Raw genomic sequence first — 27,021 nt, 5'->3', positions numbered from 1 at the left:
CTTCTGTGTGCATGTGTGTGCACAGGCAGAGTGGGGGAAAGACAGACACAGATGGTAAAAGATAGCAAGAGGACAACAGAGCCTGTGACACACATGGAGGACACAGGGCAGGGACAGTCATTCTAACAAAGAAGGCTCTGGGGAGGCAGCCTGCGGCTTCCTTGGTCCGGTGCCCACAGGCTATCTAGCGGAGCCAGGGGACTGGAGGAAAGGAACTCCCAGGGTACAGAGCCCCCAGTGCCTGTCATGGTCCCCAAAGCCCATGCTAACGAGGGTTATCTCGCCCCACCCAGAACCCTCTACTCTTGGTTATTTGCTTATTAAATACTTCAAGTCTTTTATGTTTCCTTCATCCTTCCCCCACTTCCTGACACTTTTGAGATGGGGCACAATCCAGCCTGGTACGTGACGCTTGCCTGTGACTTAAAACTGTCTCTAATTTCAAAGCTTGCCCCTTCCCGGAGTGTGCCACCACCTGACACCCCCACAGATGACGTGGTTCATGGACTGAGCTCCAGCAAACGGCGGATTTCACGCCAGCTCTCACAGGTGTGGCTCTCCAGCTCTGGAAAACCAGCCCCTCTTCTGCCCAGACATCTCCTCCTCCAGGATCAGGATGCCTCCTTGACTACCCTATCTCTGTACTACACACACACACACACACACACACACACACACACACACACACACACACCAACGGTGGCTTTGGGGGGTAGCCTTGCCACTTCCCCACTGCATCCCCTTCCCAACCCCACTCCTTTCAGGGCCCATCACAGCCCCTAACTCCCACCATGATCTGCACACATTTGTGAAGTTATGGGAGGGGATAAAGGCCCCTACCTGCCTGAGATAAACAGCAACTTGAAACAGCTCTGGACTCTGACTAAATGATGGGCTGCCTACCCAATCCACCTCAAAACACCCAACCTGTTTCACTCAGGCTCTTCCCAGGCACTCTGGCCAGTGTCCCACATAAAAATGGAGCTAGCTCACAGCACTACCCATGACGGAGAATCAGCATGAAGAACTAAGGACGGAAGGTGCATGGACATGACTGCAATCTCTGGCAGCCTTTCCACAGGAGCTCCGAGGTCCCGTGGCCACCCTCCTGACTGCATCAGCCCTCTGATGGTGTAAGTGGCCTGCAGTGAGTTGACCAGGTACAGTTCCCCACACATACTGCGCTTTTCCTATACACACATTCCCTTGACAGGGTTCAATTAATAAAACAGAGATTAACAAAAGGACTACAATGAAATTTATCATAATAAATGCCACAATGAAAGTTTGTGCCTTGGGAGATTTACTGAGTGAAATCAGGTTATTTAAGCCTTCTGGAATATTGGCAGTCAATATCATTAACGGATAATTAGGAAGTGACTGGTGGGCAGGTACATATACACTATGGACACACAAGAAACACATCAAGTTCTAGTCACTAGGGCAAGCTCTTAGCACACTGCTTAGAATGGCCTATGGTCTAAACGTACAAACCACTTTTTTCCTAGAGATTCTCATTTAATACTTTCAGGCTTTTGCTGACATAGTGAATGAGACCTTGGGAAGATGGGGGAACCTCTGTACTCTATGTGATTGTGGCAGCCATAGGTAAAAGGTAGGCAGTGAGCACACTTCCAGAACAAGGGATAGGGCAAGACCCACAGACTCTTGAGTCTAGACCTTCACTGTTTCAAATGTGCTCTTTAGAAACCAGCATGGGGAGGGGAGGGATGTTAAGCAACCAACTCCCCAGGTCCCCTGGGGACAAGGGGCCCTTGCTGCCTCTGGATCTTAGGGAGTTGCAATATGCCTTCATGCAAGACACAGCTATATTGAGTGTCCAGCATCTTCTAGGCCCAGCACGGAGGTGACTGTGTACAACAGTACAGAGGGTCTCTCTCTAGGCAAAACAGGCCCTATGTATGCTGGCTGCCTCTGACCACAACCTAAATCAAGCTAAACAGTGCCAGCAACAGTGTTTGGGAAATAAGAGGTGTAGCTATTAAGGACAGGGCAGGGGGAGGGGACATTGTCCCTGCAGCCACTGGTTCAGACTCATGCATCCCAGAATTGGGCAAGCCTTTCAAAATGCAGCAGAGGGCCTGGGCTTAGGGCAGACCTGGATCCATTGAGGAGGTATTCTGTGACTTGAAGAGTGTGAGTTGGAGACAGATAACCATCTGAGGAGCACGTGACAGCAGTAGGGCCAGGATGCTTCTGGAGAACATCAAGGAAGATAAAGTGTGTCTAAAAGATGTTAAGCAGTGGGAATGGCTTTAAAACACAAGGAAGGCCCTGGCTATCCCGGAAGCCTTGAAGCTCTTGGACACCAGTTCAAAGTCCTGGGACCAGTCCTGAGAGTGTACCGATGGGAACTGGAGGGGACTACAGAGATCAGGACAGCCCAGGACACTGGAGGGAGCCTCAGGCTGCCCAGCTTAGAACTGTAATTTTTCTCTACAAATGTCTGAATGTCAGTTCAATTAAAACCAGAAAAGCATCCAAGTCCAGTGGCACGGGTCTGTCATCCTAACTCCTGGGAGGCTGAAGCAGGAAGATGCAAAGTTCTAAGCCAGCCTGGACTACAGAGAGTTCTAGGTCAGCCTAGGCAACTTAGTAAGACCTTATCTCAAATAAAACACAAAAAGTAGGTTGGGGCTGTAGTTCCACGGGAGAGAGCCTGCCTAGCACGCATAGGACCCTAGGCTCAATTCCCATAACTACAAAGCCAACTGACCAACCTCAAAAAGCCACATCGCCTAAACAAAAACTGCAGGCAGTAAGTGAACCCCTCCCTTAGCAGGAAGAACAGGCCCAGAGAGGGGAGCTCCTTGCCCAAAGTCACGGCCATCTGGAGGCAGCTGGGACTTAGAAGCTTTCCGGACTTCACAAAGCAAGAGCCCTGCGTCTGTCCACCCCGCCACTCAGGAGGAAGTGAGACAGGAACAGCAAATGGGAGCACATGAGTGGCTAATACTTGTAACCACAGAGCCCAGGGACACATGTGCCGGGCCTTACAAAGGGAAACGAGATGGTAAGGAGGGTAAATTATGAGGACAGGGCTTGTATCTCCAACCTGGCAGCTGGGTGACCCTGCAGCGACCACTGTGGCCATCTGCACTCTGTGTCTCTGCTGTGGGGAGAACTGAGTTAAGGGTTCCAGCTGGCCCTGTGGGTGTCGGTCAGGTTTGGAATCACTGCCTATGATAGGGGGAAGCTGAAGCTTCTTGTAAAGGTCAGGCTCTCGATTCCAAGAGCATGTCCTACTCAACTTATGTCACCATCCCTTCCTAAGCCCAGGAGGTGGCAGCCACTTGTACCCTGCTCTGCAAACTCAGCCCAGGGGTAGTGAGCAACAATAGCTCCAGATCTTGCTTCCAAGTGGAGCGGTGGTACAAATGCAGACTGTGCCAGCTCTCTGACCGTGCCAACCTTCTGCCACAGACCAGCCTGGGTCAAGAGTCTGGTAAATGTGAGAATCCACTTGGCAGCCGGGCTACCAGCTGCGATCTCCCCGGCAGTAATGTCCTCCCTGGTCCTCCCCTGCAATTTCTGAGGCTTGGCCCAGTCCTCCAGCTATTTCAAATGACTCATGCCCACAATTCCTCCTCAGCCTGCAGCTTAGGCTGGGAGAGGGGCATCCCAGACTTCTATGGTATGTCTGCAGCTGGGCCAGTTATGGCCCATGGAGCACAGTGCCTCACAGACAGCAAGGCATGGATGGCAGGGGGCAGGCACAGACTGCTGCTCAGGGGAGCTTCTGTGAAGTCATCTGAAATTCAAAGCCACCCAAGCCATACCTAAGCTCACAAAAAGTCGCACTCTAGCCTCAAATACACCCACAACACCACATGGGCAATAAATGCCCTGGTGGCCTTCTGGAGTCCAAGGTACTCCAGAGGCACAACCATTCCCCTAACAAGGAAGGACACAAGGCCTAGAGACCTCCCTTTCCCTAGGCTGCTTTCTTCACCAAGGAACTCAGGGAGAATGAGGGAACTACAAGTAGTGCCTGGGGCTTTGCTTTTCCAGTTCTGTCACTAGCCACAGCCAGGTAACGCCAGGCTGGACCAGGACCTACAGGGTAATGTTTTAAATTCTGCAACAGGTAACTAACTACCAGAAGCCTGACCTTCAGAAATCAGACTCCCTTCAAGAATGTGGCTCGGGGCTATGGAACAGGCTGGGTGTGGGTGGTACACAGCTTTGGCTCCCCAGCAGTTAGGAGGCAGGCAGGTATCTCAGTTCGAGGCCAGTCAAGGCTATACAGTTTGACCTTGTTTCAAAAAGAAAAAAAAAGGCTGGAGTCAGTAGTATGTACTTGCAATCCCCAAGGTTGGGGTCCTGAGTCGGGTGGGTCCTAGGGGCACCCTGGCCAATCAGTCTAAGCAAGTTCTGGGTTTAGTGAAAGACTGTCTCAAAAAACAAGGTGGGGAGTGACAAAGACACTACCCATAAACCCCTGGCCTCCCCAAACCAACACATGGACAAGCACACCCCACATGTGCATAGACACACATGCCACCCAATAATTATAATAGGAATGTAGTTCGGCTGACACTGCTCCCCTAGCATGCCTGAAGCTCTGGGCCCACACCCAGCACTGAATCAAAGTGTGGTGGTGCGTGCCTGCAATGCTAGAATTAGGAGGTGGAGGCAGGAGGCTCAGAAGTTAAAGGTCATCTTCAGTTCCATAGTGAGTCAGAGGAGACCCTGTACACACAACACACACACACACACACACACACACACCCTCTATCTCCCTTCCTGTGGGAAGAGCCCTGACTGTCCTCCTCTGCTGCGGCCTCTCCTCACCCAGCACAGGGAGGGAGGGAAGAAGTGAGCAGATCCAGGCCCCAACACCAGCAGGTACTAGGGATGCCAACCACACATCTGATCACCGCTGCTCCTTACGTGTAGGTCCCAGGGACCGCCAGATGACATGCCTGCTACCCTTCAGTCCATGAATGAGACACTTGTTTTAACATGAATTAGGAAATCATTTGTAACAAATGCATCGAAGCCAGCAGCATCCTGACTCCTTCGGAAGAGACTTAACATACTCAAGACTGGGAAACCTCAAGCCAGGCAGGTGGCATGTGCCTCTAATTCCATCACTCCAGGGCTGAAACTGGAGGGTCAGGAGTTTAAGGTCACCTTGGGCTACTTAAGACCTGGTCACAAACATTACCATAGCCAGCACACATCACAGGCAGTTGGGTGAAGTGGTAAGGCACTTTGGGAGTTTGGCAGCTCCTTAATAAGTTTTAAAGAGACCCTTTAGCACAAGAACCCCACTCCTAGGTAAAGTGTTAGACGGAACTGAAAACAAACCCCAGTAGCAGTATTAATCACAGCCAACACACATATATGATCTATTCACACTAGGAAACACTATTTACTCATAAAAAAGATAAGTACTGTTGGATGCTATGGTGGCTGTAAAGCCTATGATCCCATGAGGAACCACACAGAGAACTATCCAGAACAGACAAGTTCATAGACAGGCAGTAGGTATTGATGAGAGCAGCCAGCGCCTGGGAAAAGAGGTTTGAGAACTTAGTGCTAATGAGTGCTTCTTTGGGGAATGTGAAAATGTTCTAAAAGTAGACAAACGAGGACAGTGCAAGATCTAAGGATCCTAAAACCCGCCTGGAGTTCACTTCCAAAGGGTGAGTTGTACGGTTAGCGGAGCAAACCTTCAGAGAAGCTGTTACGAAATATTTAAATACTGTTTTTAAAACAAGATAGGGTAAATGGATAAGCTCGGGCCGAGGCGGGTACAGCGGTTCACGGAATAACTTAACAGCTTCTTTGGGCTAATGGAACAAATCCAGTTCTGCATCCCCGGAAACGGGCTGGAGAAGCGGGGCATGTCCCCAGTCCTAAACCAAACCCGAGCCTTCCACCCCATCTGCCCAAGTGCAGAAGATGGGCCTAACCATCAGGCAACTCTGCTGGGATTAAAGAAATGAAGGGTGGCGGGAGAGCAGAGGGACAGCGTGGACGCGGGGAGGAAAGGGGGCAAAAGGGGCAGCTACCTCCAGGGTGGACGGGGGTCAAAACAGAAAGCCCGTTCCCCAGCACACACGCGCACGCAGGGAGCCCCGCGGGAGAGTCTCCTGCCGTGCCGGCTGCGAGTCCTATCGGCCAGGCACGGGACCGCCCAGGCCTCAGTTTCCCCACGTGTGAAGCAGGAAGCCGGCAAGCCAGGCAGAGCGAGAGGCAGCTGCGTTCTAAGAACCACCGTGGGCCGCGACCTCCGCAAGTTAACTTCCCCGCGGCGCCGCGCGGGTGGGGCTCCAGGCCACGCGTGTCCTCCCCCACACCGTCCGCGGCGGCTGGTCAAGCCTGTCCGCACCGCCCACAGTCCCCACCGCGCCGGGCAGCCCCGACCCAGCACTGGCCGAGGCCGCCGCCACCTACCGTGCCCAAATCAGCGCCCGCGCAGACTCCAGCTCCCTGCCGGCCGCCAGGGAGGCGCCGCGAGGGGCGGGGCCTCGTGTCGTACGCAAGGGGCGGGGCCGCAGGGGATCACGCCCCGCCCCTGTTGCCTACCGCCTGACCACGCCCCCCGCCGCCCTCGCGCCGATGGATTCTAGGCGAACCGGGAAGCCCTGAGGGGCGGGACCGGAATAGGCCCTGCCCACAGGCCTCCGCCACGCCCCTTCCCCCGAGGCTTCCCCCTCCGGCAGGGAGGCGCTGCTAGGGTAGGGCCGCGCTCCGTGACGGCAAAGGGGTGGAGTCAAAAGTGCCCGCCCCTCTCCCTGCGCTGCTCCGCCTTCGTCTCCTCCCTGGGGACCTGACTCCGCCTGCTAGGGCTGCAGGTCTGGATTCTGCAACCAGACGGGCGTACCCGCTTGCAGGGCGTCCCGCCACTCATGCCTGCGTTCAGACGCGACGCCACTGCCCTTCAGCACAGGGCAGCGCCCCAGAGAGCAGCCAGCCCTAAGTGTGCTGAGCAAGGGAGAAAGTTCAGGCTCGCCTCTCACAGAGTCATCTTTATCCTCTGTTTACACCATATATACAGATTGTGTGTGTTAACCTGTTTAAATACATTTCTGGGACCGGAGAGATGATCTCGTTTGGTATAGGCGCTTGCAATCCCACGGAGAGAACAGACTCCACACGTGTGCCATGGCACACACAGTAATATAAATAAATAAATACATATTTAAGATAAAATTCCGCGGTTCGCGAGGTGTCTCAGTGGGTAACAGCGCCTGCCTCCAAGCCTGAAAACCTGAGTTAGATCTGGGACCCACATCATGCAAGGAGAGAACAGACACCCCCGTCCAATTAGTTGTCGTTTCATTTCTGGGGATGCTGTGAAACGGTGTTCTGCACACCTATCCAAAGATAAATGCAATAAATTTCTATCCTAGTTACAACTAGCTCAAATATACACATACACGCCAGAGAAGTCAAAGCACACAGATATGTTTGTCATTCACTCATGTATCCATAAAACAGTGCCTGTGTTGTGGGAGACATACTGACAAAGTCCCCCACCTTGGTGAAGTCAGTTCTCTACAATAAACCCACACCACACAGCACTTATTGTGTGTATATTTGAGACTTTGGGGTTTCATACCATTTATGGATGAAGAAAGATACCAAAGGAAGAGGTCCGAAGGGAACTTCTGCTCAGGAGAAGGGCTCTGCACTGGGCTTTATGATTCTGGGAGGAAGCCCCCCAACAACCCTTCACAGTAGAGTGTGTGTAACTGACCAGACAAGAATGTGGTCTTAAGCTGGTTCAGGGAGGAAAAACGGAGTTCTTACATCATAACCTGGAGCTCAGGCAGAGCGGCGTGTGCTACTAGTCATGAAAAGCACATTAGTCACAGCAGAGTGTAGGGTGGCCGGTACCGCATCCCGTAGGGAGGAGGTGAGCTTGAGGTCTTGCACACAGCCAGGTGTGGTGGCGGTGAGAGAGAGGGTGCTGCCAGGCAAGTGTGCACCAGGAAAGGAGTCTCCACCCACCATGTCTCCACGAAATGGAGCCGGGAAGTTTCATCAGGGAAGGGCACGGCTAGCTTTGCTCTCTGTAGAGACCTCTCTGGGTGCTCCTGGGGAGGAACGGGCAGGCTTTGGTTCCTTCCAGCAATAGTTAAGCATCCCGGGATAGGCACAAGGGTGCAGAGGAAGGGCTCTGCTTCTGGAGTCACTGGGAAGACAGGTGAGGCAGGTCTCAGTGGATAGCTAGTGTGGGCATTCTGGCAGCCACCCAGGGTAGCAAACGCTTGCAAGTTTCCATCTGACTGTCACCCCTGGAGGAAGTCCACTCCCTACCCCTCCCTTATGGATCAGGCTGGGAATCTGATGTGACATCGAAGGCAGGTGGGTGAACAAGCTCATTCCCATCCCTGTCCCTAGGCTGGGGCCTTCCAGGATGGGCACCTCCTTCATCTGCTTGACAACCTGTTTCCTTAAGTGGGTTCACAAACATGGCACTTAGGGGGTCTCCAGGGGATGGGATAGAGACGTAGCAACAAGCACACATCTATCATCTTCCTAACACCGACACCCCCAAAGTCGATGTAGATGGTGTATCAAAGGCTATGTAGATGCTGTAACAAAAGCTTTGTAGATGCTGTGTCAATGACTATGTGGATGCTGTGTCAATGACTATGTGGATGCTGTGTCAATGACTATGTGGATGCTGTGTCAATGACTATGTGGATACTGTGTCAAAGGCTATGTGGATGCTGTGTCAATGACTATGTGGATGCTGTGTCAATGACTATGTGGATGCTGTGTCAATGACTATGTGGATGCTGTGTCAGTGACTATGTGGATGCTGTGTCAATGACAATGTGGATGCTGTGTCAATGACTATGTGGATGCTGTGTCAATGGTTGTATGGATGCTGTGTCAAAGGTTATATGGATGCTATATCAAACAAAGGCTATGTGGATGCTGTGTCAAAGGTTATGCTTTCTTCAGGTGCATAGCCTGTACTCAGAGCTATTCAGAAGAGTACTCTGAGGCAAAGGGTGTGGCTGAGTGGTGGAGCACGCACCTAACACTCTCAAAGCCAACCCCAGCACCACCAAGTTTGACTTTGTTTTGTTTTTAGTCATTTTCAACCTGCCTGCTCTCGCTCCCCAACAGCCTCCTGAGGTTTCTTATTGTCACACACATTCTACAGATGAGGAAACAGAGGCTCAATAAGGAAATCTGGTTTGAGAGCTACAGCGGCCTCTTAGGGCTAACGCAAGCCCAGTTCTCTCTCACCTTCCCAGTGCTCTAGCAGCAGAAGGCAGCTGGCAGTGGGTCCCTTATCTGGCAGGAAGCGGGTAGAGGTACAACTTCTCTTTGGATGGTCAGGCTTCAGAAAGCACCCTTGATCTCTGATTCAGATGACTGCTGCTATGATAATATGACTCCAAACAAAGTGCTCATGTCCAGTTTTCTCCTGTCATTTTTATTTGCACTCCTGAGTGTGTGTGTGTGTGTGTGTGCAAGCACGCGCACGCACGTGTGTCCCAGGACAACCTGAAATGTTATGTTCTGGAATCCTTTGCAACAATGTCTCTCACTGTCCAGAAGCTCACCAATTAGGTTAGATGGCTGACCCACAAGCTTTGGATCCTCCTGTCTCTGCCTTCCCAGTACTGGGATTACATACACACACACAGCATTTTCATGGGTTCTGGGCATTGAACTCAAGTCTTCATGAAAGGCAATAGCTTCAGTGATTGATTCATCTCCCCAAACCCTTTTATTTTTTGCAACAGGCTCACTATGTAGCACAGGTTGCTCTTGAACTCATGATCATGCTGCCTTTGCGTCCCAAGAACTGGGATTAGTCATGGACCATCACCACTGGCTTTAGATGCTCACTTCTTTAGATCCTCTCAGGGAAACCCTGGAACCACATCTTCATGAGCTTAGCTGCTGTGTGTCCTCCAGGATCTACTGCTGACTGATGCTGACCAGTGTCCCTGAGCACACTTGTGGGTCTACTCCTTCCTATTCTGCACACACACCTGGACACTAGTGCGCACTCATGTGCGTGCACACACACACACACACACACACACCATCTGGACACACACATACCACACACCTGGACATACACACACACCACACCACACCTAGACACACACACACACACACACACACATACCACACCTGAACACATGCACACAAACACACACATACGGACACATGCACACACACATACCTTATGTTGTACCTCAAGCCCAAAAGATGCCAGCTAGGTGCTCCTACAGGGAGATACTTTGTCTTCCCAAGGGCCCTGGAGTCAAAGATTCAAAATCTTGGAGCTAGTGTGGAGGTGGGAAGGGTGTTCCTAGTGCAGCTGAATTGCAGCTGTAAGCCCAGTATGAGGGGCAGGACTCCAGGACTCCAGGCTCCTAGAGAATGTTCCAGAAAAGTGGGCCCTACATCCAGCATGTTTTCCTTCAGTGTCACCCCCAAATCATGTTTTGAGTTGAGGTTGAAACTGGGCTTTGGTTTCAAAACTTGTGGTGACTTTTCACCTTGAGGCTGGAGTTCTTCCCCAGGTGGCCAGGGCCTCACATCCAGAACAGACTGGAGTCAGGATGCAGGGCAGGGGCAGCGAGTTCAGGGCTCTTGCTGTGATCATCTTGGCCTTGTATTGTGTCCTTTTCCTTGACAGTGTTTACTTTGCTTAGAGTCTTTTGTATGCTTTGTTTTTCTTACAGCTTGTCTCTGTAAATTTTCTGGTAAAACAATAAATAAAAAAACAATGACTGCAATTTCCTCCTGGGTCTTTGTGTTTGTTTTGGCAAGTATTTGTATCCAATCTCAGGGATGCTAATTTGCCCAAATTTTTCTCCTGTCAGTACCATCAAGAAAATATGGCTATCAGTGAGCTGAGAACTAGGAAGGAGTTTTAAGATTAATTAGGTTGGTGAATTCGTGCTCTTTCTCTCTCTCTTTGTGTCTCTCCCCCTCCTTCCCGTCCCCCTTTCTCTCTCTCCCTGTCCCCCTGTCATCAGTCCCCTTCCCGCAGGGTCTCATGTAGCCCAGGTTGACCCCAATTCCCTACATAGCAGAAGACAACCTTGACTATCTGACCCTCCTGCCTCCACCCCCCAAGTGTTGTGATTATAGGCATGTGATACCACAACCAGTATTTCCTGTGCTGGCATCAAACTCAGAGACCCTAGTGGGCTGGGGGCGTGTCTACCAACTGATCTACAGCCCCAACTTCTGTTTGTCATCTGTTTTTCTAGGACTCATCAGATTGACACAAGTAAAAGAAAACTGTCATGTAAATAAAGTCAAAATCGTTCTTCCAACACAGATGAAATAAAAACTCTGAGTGACCGGATAGCATCTGAATTGACTTCTATGAAAATCAACTTTCTGTTTGTGGAAATATGAGATCATGGTGTGTCATGTTATCAGCAGGACCTTGGAGCTAAGCAATTGTGAAGGTTAAGGTCACATGGCTCAGAACTGTAGAGCTCTACTCTGCTACAGCATGGCTTTAATCCCTCTCTCTACTTAGGAGGTGGTGGCCAGAGGATCAAAAGTTTAAGATTATCCTCAGCTACACAATAAATTCAAGGCTAGCCTGGACTATAATATCGAAAAGAAAACAAGAGCCAGGCAGTGGTGGCGCATGCCTTTAATCCCAGCACTCGGGAGGCAGAGGCAGGCGGATCTCTGTGAGTTCAAGGCCAGCCTGGTCTACAGAGTGAGTTCCAGGACAGCCAGGATTGACAAACCCTGTCTCAAAAAACCAAAAGAAGAAAAGAAAACAAACTGCATGCACACCACAGGGGCTCAAGGCAGTGAGAAAAAGGAGAGGGAGGAAGAGAAAGAGAAAAATAAGATGATGGTAGGAATCAATGCTCTGGGGAGGGAGCCTCCACAGCTTTCCCTTAGAATCAGTCATGGAAGGTTGGTGATATGCTACAGAGAACCCTATCTTCAGAATCTCAGGCTTGGAGGGACAGTAGGGGCTGCTGATTGGCGGAGGGAAGATCCAGAATGAAGCCATGCACGGGACACATCCCAGGGCTCAACAGAAGCACAGACCAAATGCTTGTGCCTCTGGATCATCCCAGGAATCCTGGCCCATAAACAAACCAGTCTTTTTTTATGAGACAGGGTTTCTCTGTATTGTTTTGGAGGCTGTCGGACCAGCCCAGCCTCGAACTCACAGAGATCTGCCTACCTCTGCCTCCCAAGTGCTGGGATTAAAGGCGTGTGCCACCACCGCCTGGCCAAGCCAGTATTCTTGCCCAAGATGCTGGACACCTTGTGGAGTAGCAGGGGAGAACCAGACTCTGGGAAAGAGGCAGGGTGTAGACACCATAGCACTAGACCCAAGGAAGGGCAGACAACATGCTGCCTCTGTTTTTGAAGCCCCAGAAAGCCCAGAGTGAGGTGTTAGGAGGCCCCACCTTCTTTATCACTTTCATCTCCTGCCCACTTTGCCTCCCAGCCTGTCCCCATTTCTGCCCACACAACCACCAAGCTACTGACCCCACCCCAGTATGCTTTGCTCCAACTACCACAAGCTCTCTGCACCTGTGCCTGTACTCATGGAACTGCTAAGCTGCCAGGCACAGCTGTGCAAGCTGGCCACCACACAGGGTGTTGCTTCCACACTGCAGACATCACAGGCTGCTACCAGAAGTCTCTAGCAGGTGGCAGGAAGAGGCACCTGTTTTCATTTAATCACCCGTACATCAGGGCCATCTGGGCCAGCAGGGCTCTGCTGTTTGCTCTGCCTACAATATAGCCTTCCCCGTGTTTCACGCTTCACAGAGCTCACTGTGGCTCCATCACTTGATCCTCTTCTCCCTGAAGATAGCCATAGCAACCCTCTTCTCGCCACGTCCGGTTAACGTCAGTCAATGCTAACTTCGGATAACAGGAGTCAATAATGCCTGGTAGAGATTTCCGGAAGACACGGTTATGGCTGGACCCGTGGGTTGAATTGATTAGTCAAAAGTAACACACTCCTTTCAATCTTCATTGCTTAAACAGGAACATTAAATATATATATATAAAACTCGGCTGGTTTTGCTTTTCTCCAGCACACGCTAATGACCAACTTGAGTCATGTCATGAGTAAGCAGGTTAGAGTCAGGGAGGCTGTGGCTGCTACTGAGACTTACACAGCCCTTCTTCAAACTGCATTTGACCTCTTGGTGGGGCTAGCTTCTGTCTACAGTATCTGAGACTGAGTTTCTGCTTCCTGGAGTGTTATAATAAAGTTTTGTTTACAAACTGATGGGTCTGTTTAAGGTTCCAAGTGCACATCAGATCATATCCAAGTTGAGCAGAAAATCAGCCAGGGGTGGGGAAGTGGGGGGGGCAGGGGGAGCTGGAAGGATGAGAGTTTAATGTGCAGGTTCTGAAGCCAGACTGCCTGGATTTGGGTGCAGCCATTCCCTGTGGGGCCTTGGGCAAGTCTGTCCCATCTCTGGGCCAGCTGTCTTTCACACTTTCAACTGGAAGGATTATGATGCTAATCTAGGTAGTCTGGAAGCTATCCTGAGACATATGTGAAGACACTGGCAGCCAGGCACAGCGGTACACGACTGTGATCTCAGCACTCAGAAGGCTGAGGTGGGAGGATCCTGAGTTTGAGGCCAGTCTGGGATACATAGCAAGACCTTGTCCTTAAGTGTGTGTGTGTGTGTGTGTGTGTGTGTGTGTGTGTAGCACATAAGTATTTTTTCTGCATGAATGTATACGCATCACATGCATCCCTGGGGTCTATGGAAGCCAGAAGAGGGCATCAGGTCCCCTAGGACTGAAGCTATAGCTGTTTGTAAGCTACCACATGGGTGCTAGGCATTGAACCCAGGTCCTCTGGAAATACAGACAGTGCTCTTAACCACTAAGCCATGTCAACAGCCTCTAAACCTTGTCTTAATAAATGAGTAAACAAGCAGACAAGCAAATAGGCTGGAGATGTAGCTTAATTGGTAGAACTCTTGCCTAGAATGTGCAAGATCCTGGGTTTACTTCCGAGAAGAAGGCAGCTCATAAATTTAAGATTATCTTCTACAGAGGAAGTGCAGAGATCCTAGGTCATCCTTGACTATATGGGAAACTTAAAGACAGCTTGGGTGGTATGACCTGCTCCCTCTCTAGAAAAAAATGATCTTTGTATCTATTTCTATGTTTATGACCCATTGTTTTAGTTGCTACTACAAGTAGGTGTACCAGGTGGGTGCAATTGTTCACAGACTGGAAGATATTTCGGCTGTAGGAACTTTTATTAGCAGGGGGAGATGGGACATTGAGGCAGTGAGGACTGCAGCAGGGAGGGAGGGATGCAGCTTGGCTCACTTGGGGGGCTCAGCGGTCAGCACCTGGAAGCAGCCCTCTCGATGCCACTGGCGGTCCCTCAGGCGACGGACAGCCTGCATCTGCGGCTGGAAGGCACCCCACTCATTCCAGTGTCGGAAATCGCCGGGCTCCAACAGATACTGGTAGCCACGGTAGCCCGGGTACTGGTAACCAACCCATCTGGGAAGAGAGCAGGAAAGGTGTAGAGGCGGTCAGGGTCCCCCCACTCCTCCCCATCCTCTCTTTTGCTACCCATCTTGCATCTAGTATCCCAAGAAGGGCCACACACATGTCCTGGCTTGGACTTTCCTGCCCCATACCCTGGGTCATGACCTTCCCCTTCCTGATAGGCCTCAGCATTCTCCCATGAAAAATGGGCACAGTTTTGTGGGCATAGTCATGTGGCTATTGTCTTGAACACACTTGGGGACCAGATTGAGTGAATGCCCCCACATCCAGGAGGAATGGAGTCCAATACAGGGGTCTAGAGCTTCCAGGTGATGAGGACAAGCCACCAGGAGCTTTGTCTCCAAACCTGGGTGCCCTTCACACACAATGAGTCTCCCTGGCTACTGTAAACACTATTCAGTGTCAGAAAACCTACAGTCAATCCCAGGAGCTGAACTGTGTGGGTCTACTCTCTGTTGGGTGGGGATGGCGGTGACTCCACCCCCTCCATGTCTGGTGAAGATTCACTTAGTCTGATGGGCGAGGGCAGCTCAAAGGAGCCCTCACCGAGGAAAGACACAGTGATTCACTCTTAAGCTCTGTCCCTGCCTGAACACAAGCCACGTCTTTCCAAGCCCTTCTCTGACTTGTTGCTTGCCATTGGCTTGTTTCTGTGAAGGAATAGCCAGATCCCATTCCGTTCCTTCCCACCTGCTACAGGTGGGTGGACAGACTGGGGGGGGGGTTACGAGGTCTTTCCCAGGGACCTGATGTGACTTTCATCTCTGGCAGCCTTAGCCTCTGACTCTGCACTTGCTGTGGGGGCCCAGAACCTGGATGCTTACGTGCCACCAGAGACGGTCACGCTGCCCACACGGTCACAGAAGCCATATACCCAGAGGCTGGGCACATCATCCTCTTGGATCTCCATGGTGTTGCCCTTGAAGTTGGCACCTTCAAACAGGCAGATCTTATGCTCCTGGGAATCCTGGGGAGGCCAAGACCAGTCAGAAATGGAAGCGGTGAAGGGAGAAGAAAGGGGTTTTGAGGGACCCATGGGGCTTGTCCAGTGAGGACCCTCTTCATCTGGGAAGAGGAGATAATGGTTGCTGCATCTCAGGTGCCCAAGGATAAAATGAGGTCATCCACACAGGCTTAAGCTCGTATGTGGAAATGTGTGGCCTCACCCTGCAGCAACACAGAGGCCCAGAGAGGTCGAGCATATTGATTTACATCACACAGCCAGCAAGGGATAGCACTGTTTAGAGGTGCGGTTTCTGAGTTATTGGCAAGGCCCATTTGCTGTCTTTGTATATGAACTTCTTCCAATCAGAGTGAACTAGAATAGACAATGGGGTTGTGGGAGGGCTCATGGAGTGTGGAACTGGGTTTGAATCTTGACTGCGGTCCTTATGCCCAATACCTTGGGCATCTCACTCTGTCCTTCAAGCCTCAGTACTTTCTCCCATAGAATGGGTTTGCTGGCACTTCACCCATGGGACCGTGGGTAAAAGACTTTGTAGTCGAATGATAGACCTGGAAGAGACTGAGGTGCACCCCTGAATGTCAGCATAGAAGAGTTCTGGCTGCAACTGGTTGTTGTTGTTTCAGCTGTTGGCTTTGTTTTTCGTTTTGAGGCGCTGGGGGTGGAATCCTGGTCCTGCTGCATGCTAGGCAAGGGCTCTTCCGATGAGCCCCAACCCCAACCCACACTGAGTTTTAACGGGTGAAGTGCTCGACACAGAGATGAGCGGCCCGCAGTGCAGACCCAGGCCCAGCCCATTGCCCACAAGCTGTGCAGCATGAAGAACTTCATTTTCCATGTCCGGGCCTCAGTTTCCTTATTGTTACGAGTGTTGTAATGGTTTCTGCCTGCTAGGGCTGCTGATTCCAGAAAAGGAAGAGGAAGCACCGAGTATACAATAGGTGCTCAATAAAGGAGTGCTTTGGTCACCATGGTCAGCTAGCAACAGGGGGAGGGCAGGGCACAAGAGCATCCTTCGGTGAGGCACAGTGGAAGACTGCAAATGAAGTCAGTCCACTAGCTCTCCCAGAGGGAAGGGATTGAATCAAGGGAGGTGTCACAGGAGAAGGGAAATTTAAGAGGGGCTTTGTAGGTCAAGTAGGAGTATGAGAGCCAGAGAAGGGAAGTAGGGCAGAGGTCGCACTGAGCAGAAGAGAAGGCATAGGCATAGACAAAGTCTGTTGTGCTGGACCACAAATGGTCCTAAAAGAGGATGTGTGGTACAAGGTAGGGATGGGGACACGGAAGACAAATCCACTACTTAATCAAGGTCAGTGGCTGTCACCTGTAGCTACCGCCATTCTGAGGACCTTGAGGAGGGCCAGCCAGTCGGTGGCTCCCCACGGCAATGGTGGTGAGACCTCGTAGTGTCCCACAAGGCCCTGTGGGACCCCACCTCTCGGATGCTCCTTCTCACCCTGCCCACCCCCACCCCATCCACTCCTGCTGCAGTCATGTCTGTCCATGCTAGTGTTTGCTTTCTTCAGCTAGTCTGAGTCTGCTGCAGGACCCGGCTCTTGCTGGCCCCTGGACAGCTCTTCCTCCAGCTCTCCTGGGGTGGCCTCAGCTCTCAAGCCTCAGGTGCTGGATGTCCTGCCCACGACCTGCCAGCCCTAGTTTCACCCCCTACCGGTCCCAAGCAGCACAGGCCAAGGTTTTCCTGGTTACAGATGGACTTCCAGGGCCTGGGGCAGAGCCGGCAGAGTCAGGCTACCCCAGAGTGCCTAATAGGGTCTCAGCTATGTAGCCCTGTCTGGCGTGGAATTCACTCTGTAGACCAGGTTGACTGTACACGTTCAGAGATCTGCCTGCCTCTGTCTCTTTGAGTGCTGGGTTAAAGGTGTGTACCACCACATTCAGCCCCAATAATCAGGCTTGATTTGGGAAATGACTTTCTAATTTTCATGAAAGTGGGAAGAAAGGGAGGCAAGGTACTTTAGGAGAAGGACAATGATGGCCCAGGACAGTCACAGGGGACACATAGGACACGTCAGACAACTGGACCATGGCCCTAAGTGTAAGAGACTACCTGGGGTGGGGGTGGGGTGAAGTGAAGGGGCTAGTGCCCCCAGGTGCAGCTATAGATTGGGAACTAATTGATCTGGGGTGAGGTTGGGCATTAAGAGTTTTCAATTTTTCTAATGTATTTTTTTTTTTTTTTTTGGTTTTACGAGACAGGGTTTCTCTGTATTGTTTTGGAGGCTGTCGGTCCAGCCTGGCCTCGAACTCACAGAGATCCGCCTGCCTCTGCCTCCCGAGTGCTGGGATTAAAGGCGTGTACTACCACGGCCCGGCCGGTTCTAATGTATTTTTCTAATATGCCTAAAATACAATCGCAATCTTAATTTGGCCAAAGTGATCAATGAGAGCATAACCTTTTATACCTGTGAGAAAGACATGGCGGTGTGTTTAAAATCAGGAGTGTGTTTCAGGATTTTGGGCACGTCTCCATCCAGACCAGACAAATTTCACAGGTTCAGTAACTACTTAGGATCTGATTGTGGTGGTGCACACCTGTAACCCCAAGAAAAACAGGAAGCCCGGGCTACAGTGGGAGACCCTGTCTCAAAACGCAAAGCAACACACACCCAGCTACTACTACTACAAATGGTGAGTGCTTACAACATCAGAGAGCAACCTCCAGAGCAGTGGTTCTCAGTCTTCCTGACACTGGGACCCTCATGTCTCAGGACAGTTCCGCATGTCATGGTGACCCCCCAACCATAAGACTATTTTCATTGCTACTTCATTACTGTCATTTTGTCACTGTTATGCATCATAATGTAGACATTTTTGGAGACATCATAATGTAGACATTTTTGGAGACATCATAATGTAGACATTTTTGGAGACATCATAATGTAGACATTTTTGGAGGCAATGGGGTGGCGGCCCACAGGCCATTGCCCTAGGGGGGGTTACTGTTCGTTGGTGATGCCCTGGTTGAGCACCCTTCCCAGCTGCACCCATTACACAGATGGACATACAAGGCCTTCAAGGGTTTGAAGCTAAGCTCTGTGTTCTTACAGTGTGATCTGTGAAGGCTGAATTCCAGCCTGGAATTCTCAACATGCTGCAATCACTCTGGCTGCCCAACCCACAGCGACACATTAGTAACACCTCAAAGTCCTGGGTGAGCCTTCATGAATACATTTTCTTCACAGATGTTCCCACCTCAAGAGGTGAGAGTCGGTGCCATCAGAAACCGGCACATGTGATTGAAAAGTAATTGGCTCATGACTCATAATCAATTCGTAATTCTGGAACAACAACACACCATGCAGGGCTGTCGTCTCTAAACATCACAAAGCTAACTCAGCACTTGTCATATTGTCAAGATGTCACAACTATTTCCCCCAAAGTCCCTTTCTTAGTCACTTCACAACTTTATTCCTGTTTTGTTTTCTTTTGTTTTTTTGCAACAAGGTCTCACTTGTAGCCAAGGCTAGATTTGAACTCATAATCCTCCTGCCTCCACCTCCTCTGTGTTGGGATCATGGGCCTGTGCCCATGCTCACCATAGACCTCTGTCCCAGTCCCAGCCACTCACCATCCTGATGGGCCGGAAGGACATGAGCCGGTCACTGCGGTAACTGCTGGTCCAGGTGTCCCAGCGTGGGTACTCGCCTTTCTCCAGGACGAACATCTCCCCACGGAAGGCAGATTGCTCAAAGGCCACCCAGCTGAGCACAAGAAGGACCAAGAGGGACAGAGACAGAAAGGTGAGGGTATCAGCAAGTGTCCTCCCCCGCACAGCGGCCCAAACACCAAAATGAAGACCGAAGGTGGGTCCAGCGTGTCGGGGTTTCATTCTGTGCCACACCCCTCACTTCTGTGTGGCTACAGACAAGTGTCTTTTCCTCTCCAAGTCTCCATCACTTTACCTACACTAACATTTTCTGGAGTTGACAAAGCATTCAATGAGATACTGTTCATAATTATCCAAGCAAACTATTTTAGCAAATATGAGATTCACGCAGGTTTTCTTTTTTTTTTTTGGTTTTACGAGACAGGGTTTCTCTGTATTGTTTTGGAGGCTGTCGGTCCAGCCTGGCCTCGAACTCACAGAGATCCGCCTGCCTCTGCCTCCCGAGTGCTGGGATTAAAGGCGTGCGCCACCAACGCCCGGCTCACGCAGGTTTTAAATACTATAAGGCCCCGGGGTCAACTAACTTACCAAGAAGGATTTTCTTTTAAATTACTAATAGCTGGGAGGAAGTCTCTTCCTGCTGCAACTGTGACTCTAACGCCTACTGGTCACTTCTTTCCAACCATGGGAGCAACAGCCCTGCAGGCCCGGGTATGCAGTGCTGCTTTGAGTTCAAAGCAAGGCTTCTCATGGGTACCCGTGACTTACAATGGAACTGGGCTTTCGACTGTCTGAGGGGTATAGGCTTCTGTTCAAAGGATTGTTTAAAATAAAACACAGGAGCCGGGAATGGTGATGCACCCTGCAAACCCAGCACATGGGAGAAGCAGTGAGATCATGATATCTGTGGCCAACCTGGGCTACACAGTGAGGTCCTGTCTCCAAACATGGAAATGAAATCAAAGGAAGCAAATGTGAGTAGAATGTGAGGGAGAAAATAATTCACATTAGCTGAGACCTAGCCTGGCAGGCAGGATGCCCACTGTTAGGTGGGTGGCGCAGAGGATGAGCGTGGGAGTGAGGCTCAGGTACCTGTTGAATTCTCATGATGTGACACAGCACATGAGAAGGGCTTGGCCTTCCGCAGAGTGAATTGGACATTCAAAATCTAGTGGGTGATTTTTCACTGTGGTCTAATTAGGAAGCTTAGGGCAAAGATTCTAGGGGGAGGTGTGATCCTTACTCCATGTGTTTGGTATTCTAAGGGACCAAGAGAGACTCAGTGGAACACCGCTATGAGTGCTCTCTTCCTGAGGGATGCTGGGACCTTCTCATCAGAACAAGGGCAATGAGGAGACACTATCACGGACTGAGAAAGAAGCCCCCCAGGAGTCTCAGGATCTTGTCTGAGGGATGAACCAACCATATTGAGGTGGCAGAACGGAAGATGTGGAGTTGCCCTCAAAGAACGCTACTGAGGTTTTGTTAGCAGACTGGAGAAGAAGAGCAAAGGGTAGGTGGGTGGATGTATGGATGTATGGATGGAGAGATGGATGGGTGGATGGGTGTGTGGACTGATGGATGGATGAATAGTGGATGGATGAGTGGATAGGTAGGTGAATGACTGGGCGGATGGGTAGAAAGGTGAATAAGTGATGACAGCAGGATAGTTGTTGGCTGAGTAGTTGGATTGTTGGGCCTAAGAAAGGCTGGGATGTGAGGCCCAGTGTAAGCTCCTGAGCCTGGCTAGAGTTTAGCGACCTTTCTCTAACCTGTAACCTCCACGTGGGGGTGACTCAGCCAGACCTGATGTAAGGTTGCTCCTGCCTAGCTACCTGCCTGCTTGGTGGAATATTATTGGCCCTTACTCCTCATGTCACCTTACCTGTCCTATGTTTCCCATCCCCTACCTCAGCCCTATATAAGTTCCTGCCTGTTGGAATAAATCGAGATCCTGCTTCGACAGACTCCAGACTCAGTGTGTATTTTTTCTCCCCAGTAACTAATGGGGGGGGAGGGTCTGAGTCGTTGACACCATCCCGCTCAGCCCCCTGGAAGAGACTGGCTGGACCAGCCCTTCCCCCACTCTACCTATCAGGGAGGACCTGACATCGGATGAATGAACAAATAGATGACATGGGGATGGAAAGATGTATAAAAGAGAACGGATGGAAACTAGACTGATGGATTGGCCTATAGACGGATGCACAGATGGGTAGGTGACATATGTGATGGACAGAGTGGGTAGACAGGGAGGGACCCTCAGAAGGAGGTGCCACACAGGTATGAAGAAGACCAGAGACCTGAGTTCTATTCCAGCTAATCATTGACTTATTCACACATGACTTGGAGCAGTCACTGACCGTAGTTAAACATCAGCAAAAGAGAAGAAGCAACTGCTTGCACATCCCTGGAAAGTTTGAGGGTCTGAAACCAGGGAATTCATGGAGCACGAGGCTCACACAGTGATCTCATCTATGATCAGCGAGGGGGAAGCTGCCACTTACGTAAGACGAGACAGATGTGGTCTAACCACCTGCTCCTCTTCCCTCAACACTCCTCCGTCCTCTTTGGGTAGCCCAAGAGGACTCAGTCAGCAGTGAGACATGTCAAGTATGTGTCCCGGTGCCCATCCTCATTGCCCATGGCTCATCTGAGCCACAAGCAAGAAGAGGAAGGCAGGAATCAAATGAAACCTCAGCCCTGAGAGGTGGTACCCAACCCCAGTCATGCCATGGTATCGGGTTTCAGGCCACGATCTCCTCTCTTCATCCTTTCTTCCCACACACTTGCCCCTGGATCTCAGCCCCAGTCTGTTCCTTTTGGGCACAACCCTTGAACACACACACACACACACACACACACACAAGGACATGGGCATAGCTGTCTCTCTTTTTTGAGGAGAAATACTCTGGGTTTGAGTCATCAGCATCCCAAACATTCTGAAACCTCAAGATGGCCACATCCAGCAGTTCCTGTCCAAGAGTGGCTTAGGGGATGGGTGGGGCTGACTTGGGGTTGACCACACCAGGGATGGAGTGGGCACAAGAGGCACGAGTGGCCCCCAAAACAGAGCATAGACCATGGTACGCTGCTGTAAAAACCCACAGGGAAGTGGGGGAAGGTAGATGGGCATCACTGCCGTCTGCCGTGCCTGGGCATCTACAGTGCCAACCCTACTCTGTCTCAGAATCATTCTGACTCTCCTTGCTTCAGAGTCAAGGAAACAGGCTTGAAGACGGAACAAGATACAGGAGGGAGTGAGCATTGGAACCCAAGCAGGTCTGATCTCAATCTGACCTTGAATCCAAGCTGGTCCCTCCCTTTGTGCTGTGGGCAACTTGAGATGCCTTAAACACTGGCTGGTCACACACCCTCTGGGTGTTTCATGGTGGGGAAACAATACCGGAGAGGTTGCGATGGCCTCAGCTCATGGAGATAGCCCTGGAGAGCTAGCCTGCTGCTTCTGAGAACCAGGAGTGAAATCCAACAGCCTGTGACAGATGTGGGCTCTGCCCCTCAGCATGGGTGACCTCACCCATTGGCTCAGGCCTTCAGAGCCTCTGTCTCCCTGTCTGTTGACTGGGGGTGGGGGTAGCCCTCTCTTGGACAACTTGGTGTTGCTATAGTTGACATGCCATGCACCTGCTTTTTACACTATAGATGTTTGGGAGAGAGGATGGCTGGGGACATGTTTCCTCCCCTGGTAGCCTTACACTGCTCAGGTCGTCTCTGACTCTGTTTCTTTGTCTGTCAGTGAGGGAATGCAGAGAAGCTAGGGAAAGGCCAAGGGGTGGCTACTGGGTGCCAGGGAAATGTCGCTGTTTTGTGGCAGAGAATGTCCCTCCCCCTCAAGCACTCACGGTCCTGAGATGACGATCAGGCTGCGCACTCGGTCAAAGCCACGGTCGCCCAGGTTCAGGCACTCCCCTGAGAATTCAACCCGACGGCCCTGGAAGTTTTCCTGCTCGAAGACAACTAGCTGCAAAGAGAAGTCCCCCCACACCCAGGGGGCAGATTGAGGGATGGCCTGGCTCCGTGACCCTGGCCCCAAAATGAACCAAATCTGATAGGAGAGGGGCTCAAGTCCAACAACTCTTGAAAGGCATGTGTCAATCAAAACAGGTGGCTTGGACCCAACAACTCCTGAGGCATGTGTCAATCAAAGCAGGTAAGGCTGGCAACTCGTCAGGATGCTGGGAGCTTCAGTTTGTGAATGAGCCTCCTCTCCAGTCTCCCCTACTGATCTCACGATCAGTACCATGGTCATGTGTAGCAATGGATACCAGTTACCAGTGTCTCCCATCCTAGGTCTCTATGTAGCCTAGGCTGACCTGGAATCTATTCTGTAACTTGGGCTAGCTTTGAACTTGGGATGCTCTGTCTCTGGCCTCCACCACCCACTGCTGGGACTAAGTGTGTGTGCCCAGTCCTAGTTCCTTCCGCGTGCTATTTCTCAGCCTGGCATGACGTCTTCACCAGGAGTCCCCACTTGGATTTTCCACTGCCTAACTCATATTCCAGGCTATATGCATGGTCCTATCCTTGTTCCTGCTTGCAGAAGCCACTTTTCACCAGGAAGCCTTCTGGGATTGCTCCTCCTCTACCCTGGGCAGGGGCTGAATGCCTCCCACTGCAATGCCCCTTATAGCCAAGTACAACCCTGGGAAGTCACCACTGCCTCTGAGTCTCGGTCCTCCACCTTTTCCTCCTCCTCCTCTTCCTCCTCTGTCTCCTCCTCTTTTTCTTTCCCCAACCTCTACTCCCAAAGGTCTCTTCAGGGCAGGGCATGCTCTGTTTCCTTGGTTGTGGACCCAGACATAGGTAAGGCTCACTCGTCTGTAACCCAGTGCACAGCCAACCCCTCCTACATTCAGGCTGGCCTGACATCAGGCGCCTTGCAGCACTAGGATGGCTTCACACTCTAGTGGGTTGCCCCCTTTTTTAGACATGTGGAACCCCAAGGTTCCCAGAATGTCTGGGAAGGAAGAGGCCACGGAGGATGGAGAGCCGGTCAGGGAGGATGGAGAGCCGGTCAGGGAGGATGGAGAGCAGGTTAGGGAGGATGGAGAGCAGGCCAGGGAGGAAGGAGAGCAGGCCAGGGAGGATGGGGAGCAGGCCAGGGAGGATGGGGAGCAGGCCAGGGAGGAAGGAGAGCAGGCCAGGGAGGATGGAGAGCAGGTTAGGGAGGATGGAGAGCAGGCCAGAGAGGATGGAGAGCAGGTTAGGGAGGATGGAGAGCAGGTTAGGGAGGATGGAGAGCAGGCCAGGGAGGATGGAGAGCAGGCCAGAGAGGATGGAGAGCAGGCCAGAGAGGATGGAGAGCAGGTTAGGGAGGATGGAGAGCAGGTTAGGGAGGATGGAGAGCAGGCCAGGGAGAATGGAGAGTAGAAAGAGTTGAGGGAGGGAAAGCATAAGGAGGCAGAGATTCAGAAACACAGAAAGGAGAGGAGATCTGCAAAGGGGGGAATGAGGAGGAAGGAAGGGAAGGGAGAAGAGGACTGATGAGTAGGATATGGATCTGTAAAGTCCCTGCCCCCGTCCTTACCCTGTAGCTCCCAGGAGGCAGGTCCCCTACTTTGGCACTGGGCCTGGGCACAGAAGCCGGGACTGGGGTGGGGCCAGGGGCTGGGACTGGCCCTGTGGTTGGGCCTCCCTTCCCCTTGCCATCAGCCCCCGGGTTCACCGCCGTGGTGGCCGCAGCCTTAGCAGCCTGAGACATGGTTCCTGATGCTGCAAAGAAAAATGAATCTTTGGGCTGGGTGGTTTTGGGGTGGCAGTCCTAAACTGCCCCCACCCTTATGCTTCTCACCCCATGCCAATGGGCTCCTTCACAGATATTGACTCTCCCCGGAAGCACGCATTGAGGCTGTCCCTCCCTTGAGCTGTGTCTTTCCTTCAAGCCCCACACGCTGCTCTTCCCTTCCTTGACCCCCGTGTTTCTTCACTGTCACGTGTGTTTGTAGCATGTCACCAGGTGAGTGACAGTCACACCCTGGAGTACTCCATCAAATACAATAACGAATGCCTCACACCTTGACTTTGCCTGTGGGCTTCCTGGAGTCAGGATCTTCCCCCTAGAGTCTAGCTGCAGTAAAGGTGCCCTGCAGCCCACACGGCAGGCAGTCCGTCAGCTCCCTCCTCAGCCAGCAGATGGACAAGCATCTGGGTTACTAAATGCAACCATGTAAACACTCCTGTCTGGTCCTTAGCACGTGGCTCTGTGCCAGGCACATGGGAACTGCTCGGCCAACATCTGCTCAGGGAGCGAGTGCAAATGTGTGTGTGTGCATGTGTGTGCGTGTGCGTGCGTGCGTGTGTGTGTGTGTGTGTGTGTGTGTGTGTGTGTGTGTGTATGGCCTGAATCTCTCCCAGCCATCCTCCCCTGGCATCCTCAGAGGGCAGATATGGGTGTGCAAATACCAGCCTGGCACTTGGGTCTGGGAGGCACAAGAGACGGGAGTGGTTTGCTTCCGGCGATCTACACTAGAACGGTGCCTTGTGGGCACTGGGTGGAGGGGACTCTGGTCAGCTCCACTGGTCCCTCAAGAAACACAGACTTCTTGGCATGGGTCATGCCTGACTGCACTGTCCCCTGGGGCAAGGTCACCCAAGGTTCTGCTGATAATTTTCCAACCACTGGAGTACTGAGGCCCAGAGCAAGCTCCTTGGGTCCAGCCGGGTTCCCGACATCCTCTCTCTAACTGGGGCGAGTACATACCTCCTGGCCTTCCGCAGGAAGACTGGTTGCTCAGCTGTCCACACATCTGGGCCACATCTGGGGGTTTTAGTCACCCTCAAGCTTGTCCCTGTCCTGGGAAACACTCCCCAGAGGCTGGTTTTCATTCCCGGGCATGTGTTCAACCTCCCATTTTCTGCCTCTCTGTCTCCCTCTCTTCTTCTCTCTCTGTTTTGAGATGGGGGGTCCCTCTCTGTAGCCCAGGCTAGTCTCCAATGCTCAGTAACCCTCCTGCCTCACCCTCCTGAGTACTGGTTAGACAAGCATGCATGAGCTCTGGCTTTTGCTTCCTCCCAGCATCTGCCCAGGTCTTCCTCATCCTCCCTCCCTTCATTTCCACCTTCCCCCAGCTCTCTGGCAGTGTGGCAGTCCCCTCTTACCTGTGTTGGAGAACAGGCGGGCCTGTGGGTGCCTCGGGGCCGACCCCCCATTTTATAACCTGGCAGACACCAGGGTCTATAGTGTGCAGCACAAAGAGGAAGCTGGCTCAGCAAGCCTGGACAGGGTCCAGCGCCGGCTCTGCCCCAGTACTGCACAGGCTAGCACTTTCCATTGTGGGCCTGGAACACAGAGAAACCCTGGCCCCAACCCTATTCTGACTCCAGTGTCCATTACCCTGGCTGGAGACAGGCCCAGGGCCCTGCTGGCTGCCAGCCTAGGGTAGGGAAGGGGCACCAGGGAGGAGGCGACCTGAATTAGAATTCTGCCTCGGCCACCAAACACAGCATGGCTTCAGAAGTCTCTGCCTCTGGGGGGTCTCCATCTAAAGGTACAGGTGACATGTCTCCCTGTGGGCTGCTGTACAGAACTGAAGACAACACTGAGCATGACATGTTCCATAAAGACGGAAGGGCTCTCAGTGCACAGACTCATTCCTGAGGGTTTGCAGCCTCTGGGCTTATGATTGGCTCTGAGACTCACCTGCTCCACCCTGGCTCTCACTATACCCATTTCTCAGATGCAGAAGGTTGGGTGCAGAGGTCAGCACTGGTCAGGCCAAGCAGGCAGACTGTGGTCTTCACACTTCATCTCAGGCCATCTGACTTTGGCCCTGACTGAGTTTTGCCGGACATCCTGTTTCTAGGGTGGTGGGGTGGGTCTGGGTCTCAGGCTCATGTGCTTGGCATTCAAGGCCTGGTTCCTTCCTAACTGCCCATCATCCTCCAGGGACTGACCCCAGGGGTGCTG

The 27,021-nt window shown here is 51.8% G+C and overlaps 2 protein-coding genes across 6 annotated transcripts in view; both read right to left on the bottom strand.

The window, feature by feature from the left end:
* The window catches only part of Tpst2 (tyrosylprotein sulfotransferase 2), a 36,287-nt gene extending 29,785 nt beyond the window's left edge, over positions 1-6,502 (bottom strand). For 3 of the 4 annotated variants that reach the window (XR_005870962.1, XM_013119803.3, XM_040731292.1), the window contains exon 1: positions 6,427-6,502. The gene's annotated coding sequence lies outside the window, so the exon portion shown is untranslated. The remainder of the gene's footprint in view (positions 1-6,426) is intronic. The other variant, XM_021232319.2, reaches the window with a different exon arrangement.
* Positions 6,503-14,221: 7,719 nt separating this feature from the next.
* On the bottom strand, positions 14,222-26,702 carry Crybb1 (crystallin beta B1). Of its 2 annotated transcripts, none has more exons than XM_005078910.4 (6): positions 26,214-26,702; positions 24,643-24,827; positions 22,958-23,076; positions 19,056-19,188; positions 15,327-15,469; positions 14,222-14,493 (listed from the first exon to the last, which is right to left on the bottom strand). In XM_005078910.4, the coding sequence occupies exons 2-6, from the start codon at positions 24,814-24,816 to the stop codon at positions 14,310-14,312; spliced, it is 753 nt and encodes a 250-aa protein (XP_005078967.1). In that variant the 5' UTR covers positions 24,817-24,827; positions 26,214-26,702; the 3' UTR covers positions 14,222-14,309. The 2 variants fall into 2 exon arrangements, with proteins under 2 accessions (XP_005078967.1, XP_040587474.1); XM_040731540.1 differs by lacking the exon at positions 26,214-26,702 and adding an exon at positions 25,816-26,142.
* Positions 26,703-27,021: the final 319 nt, after the last annotated feature.

This window comes from Mesocricetus auratus, unplaced genomic scaffold (assembly GCF_017639785.1).
Source record: "Mesocricetus auratus isolate SY011 unplaced genomic scaffold, BCM_Maur_2.0 Super-Scaffold_100025, whole genome shotgun sequence".
Lineage (NCBI taxonomy): Eukaryota > Metazoa > Chordata > Mammalia > Rodentia > Cricetidae > Mesocricetus > Mesocricetus auratus.
The sequence above is the reverse complement of the archived record's forward strand: the minus strand, read 5'-3'. Positions and strand labels throughout refer to the sequence as shown.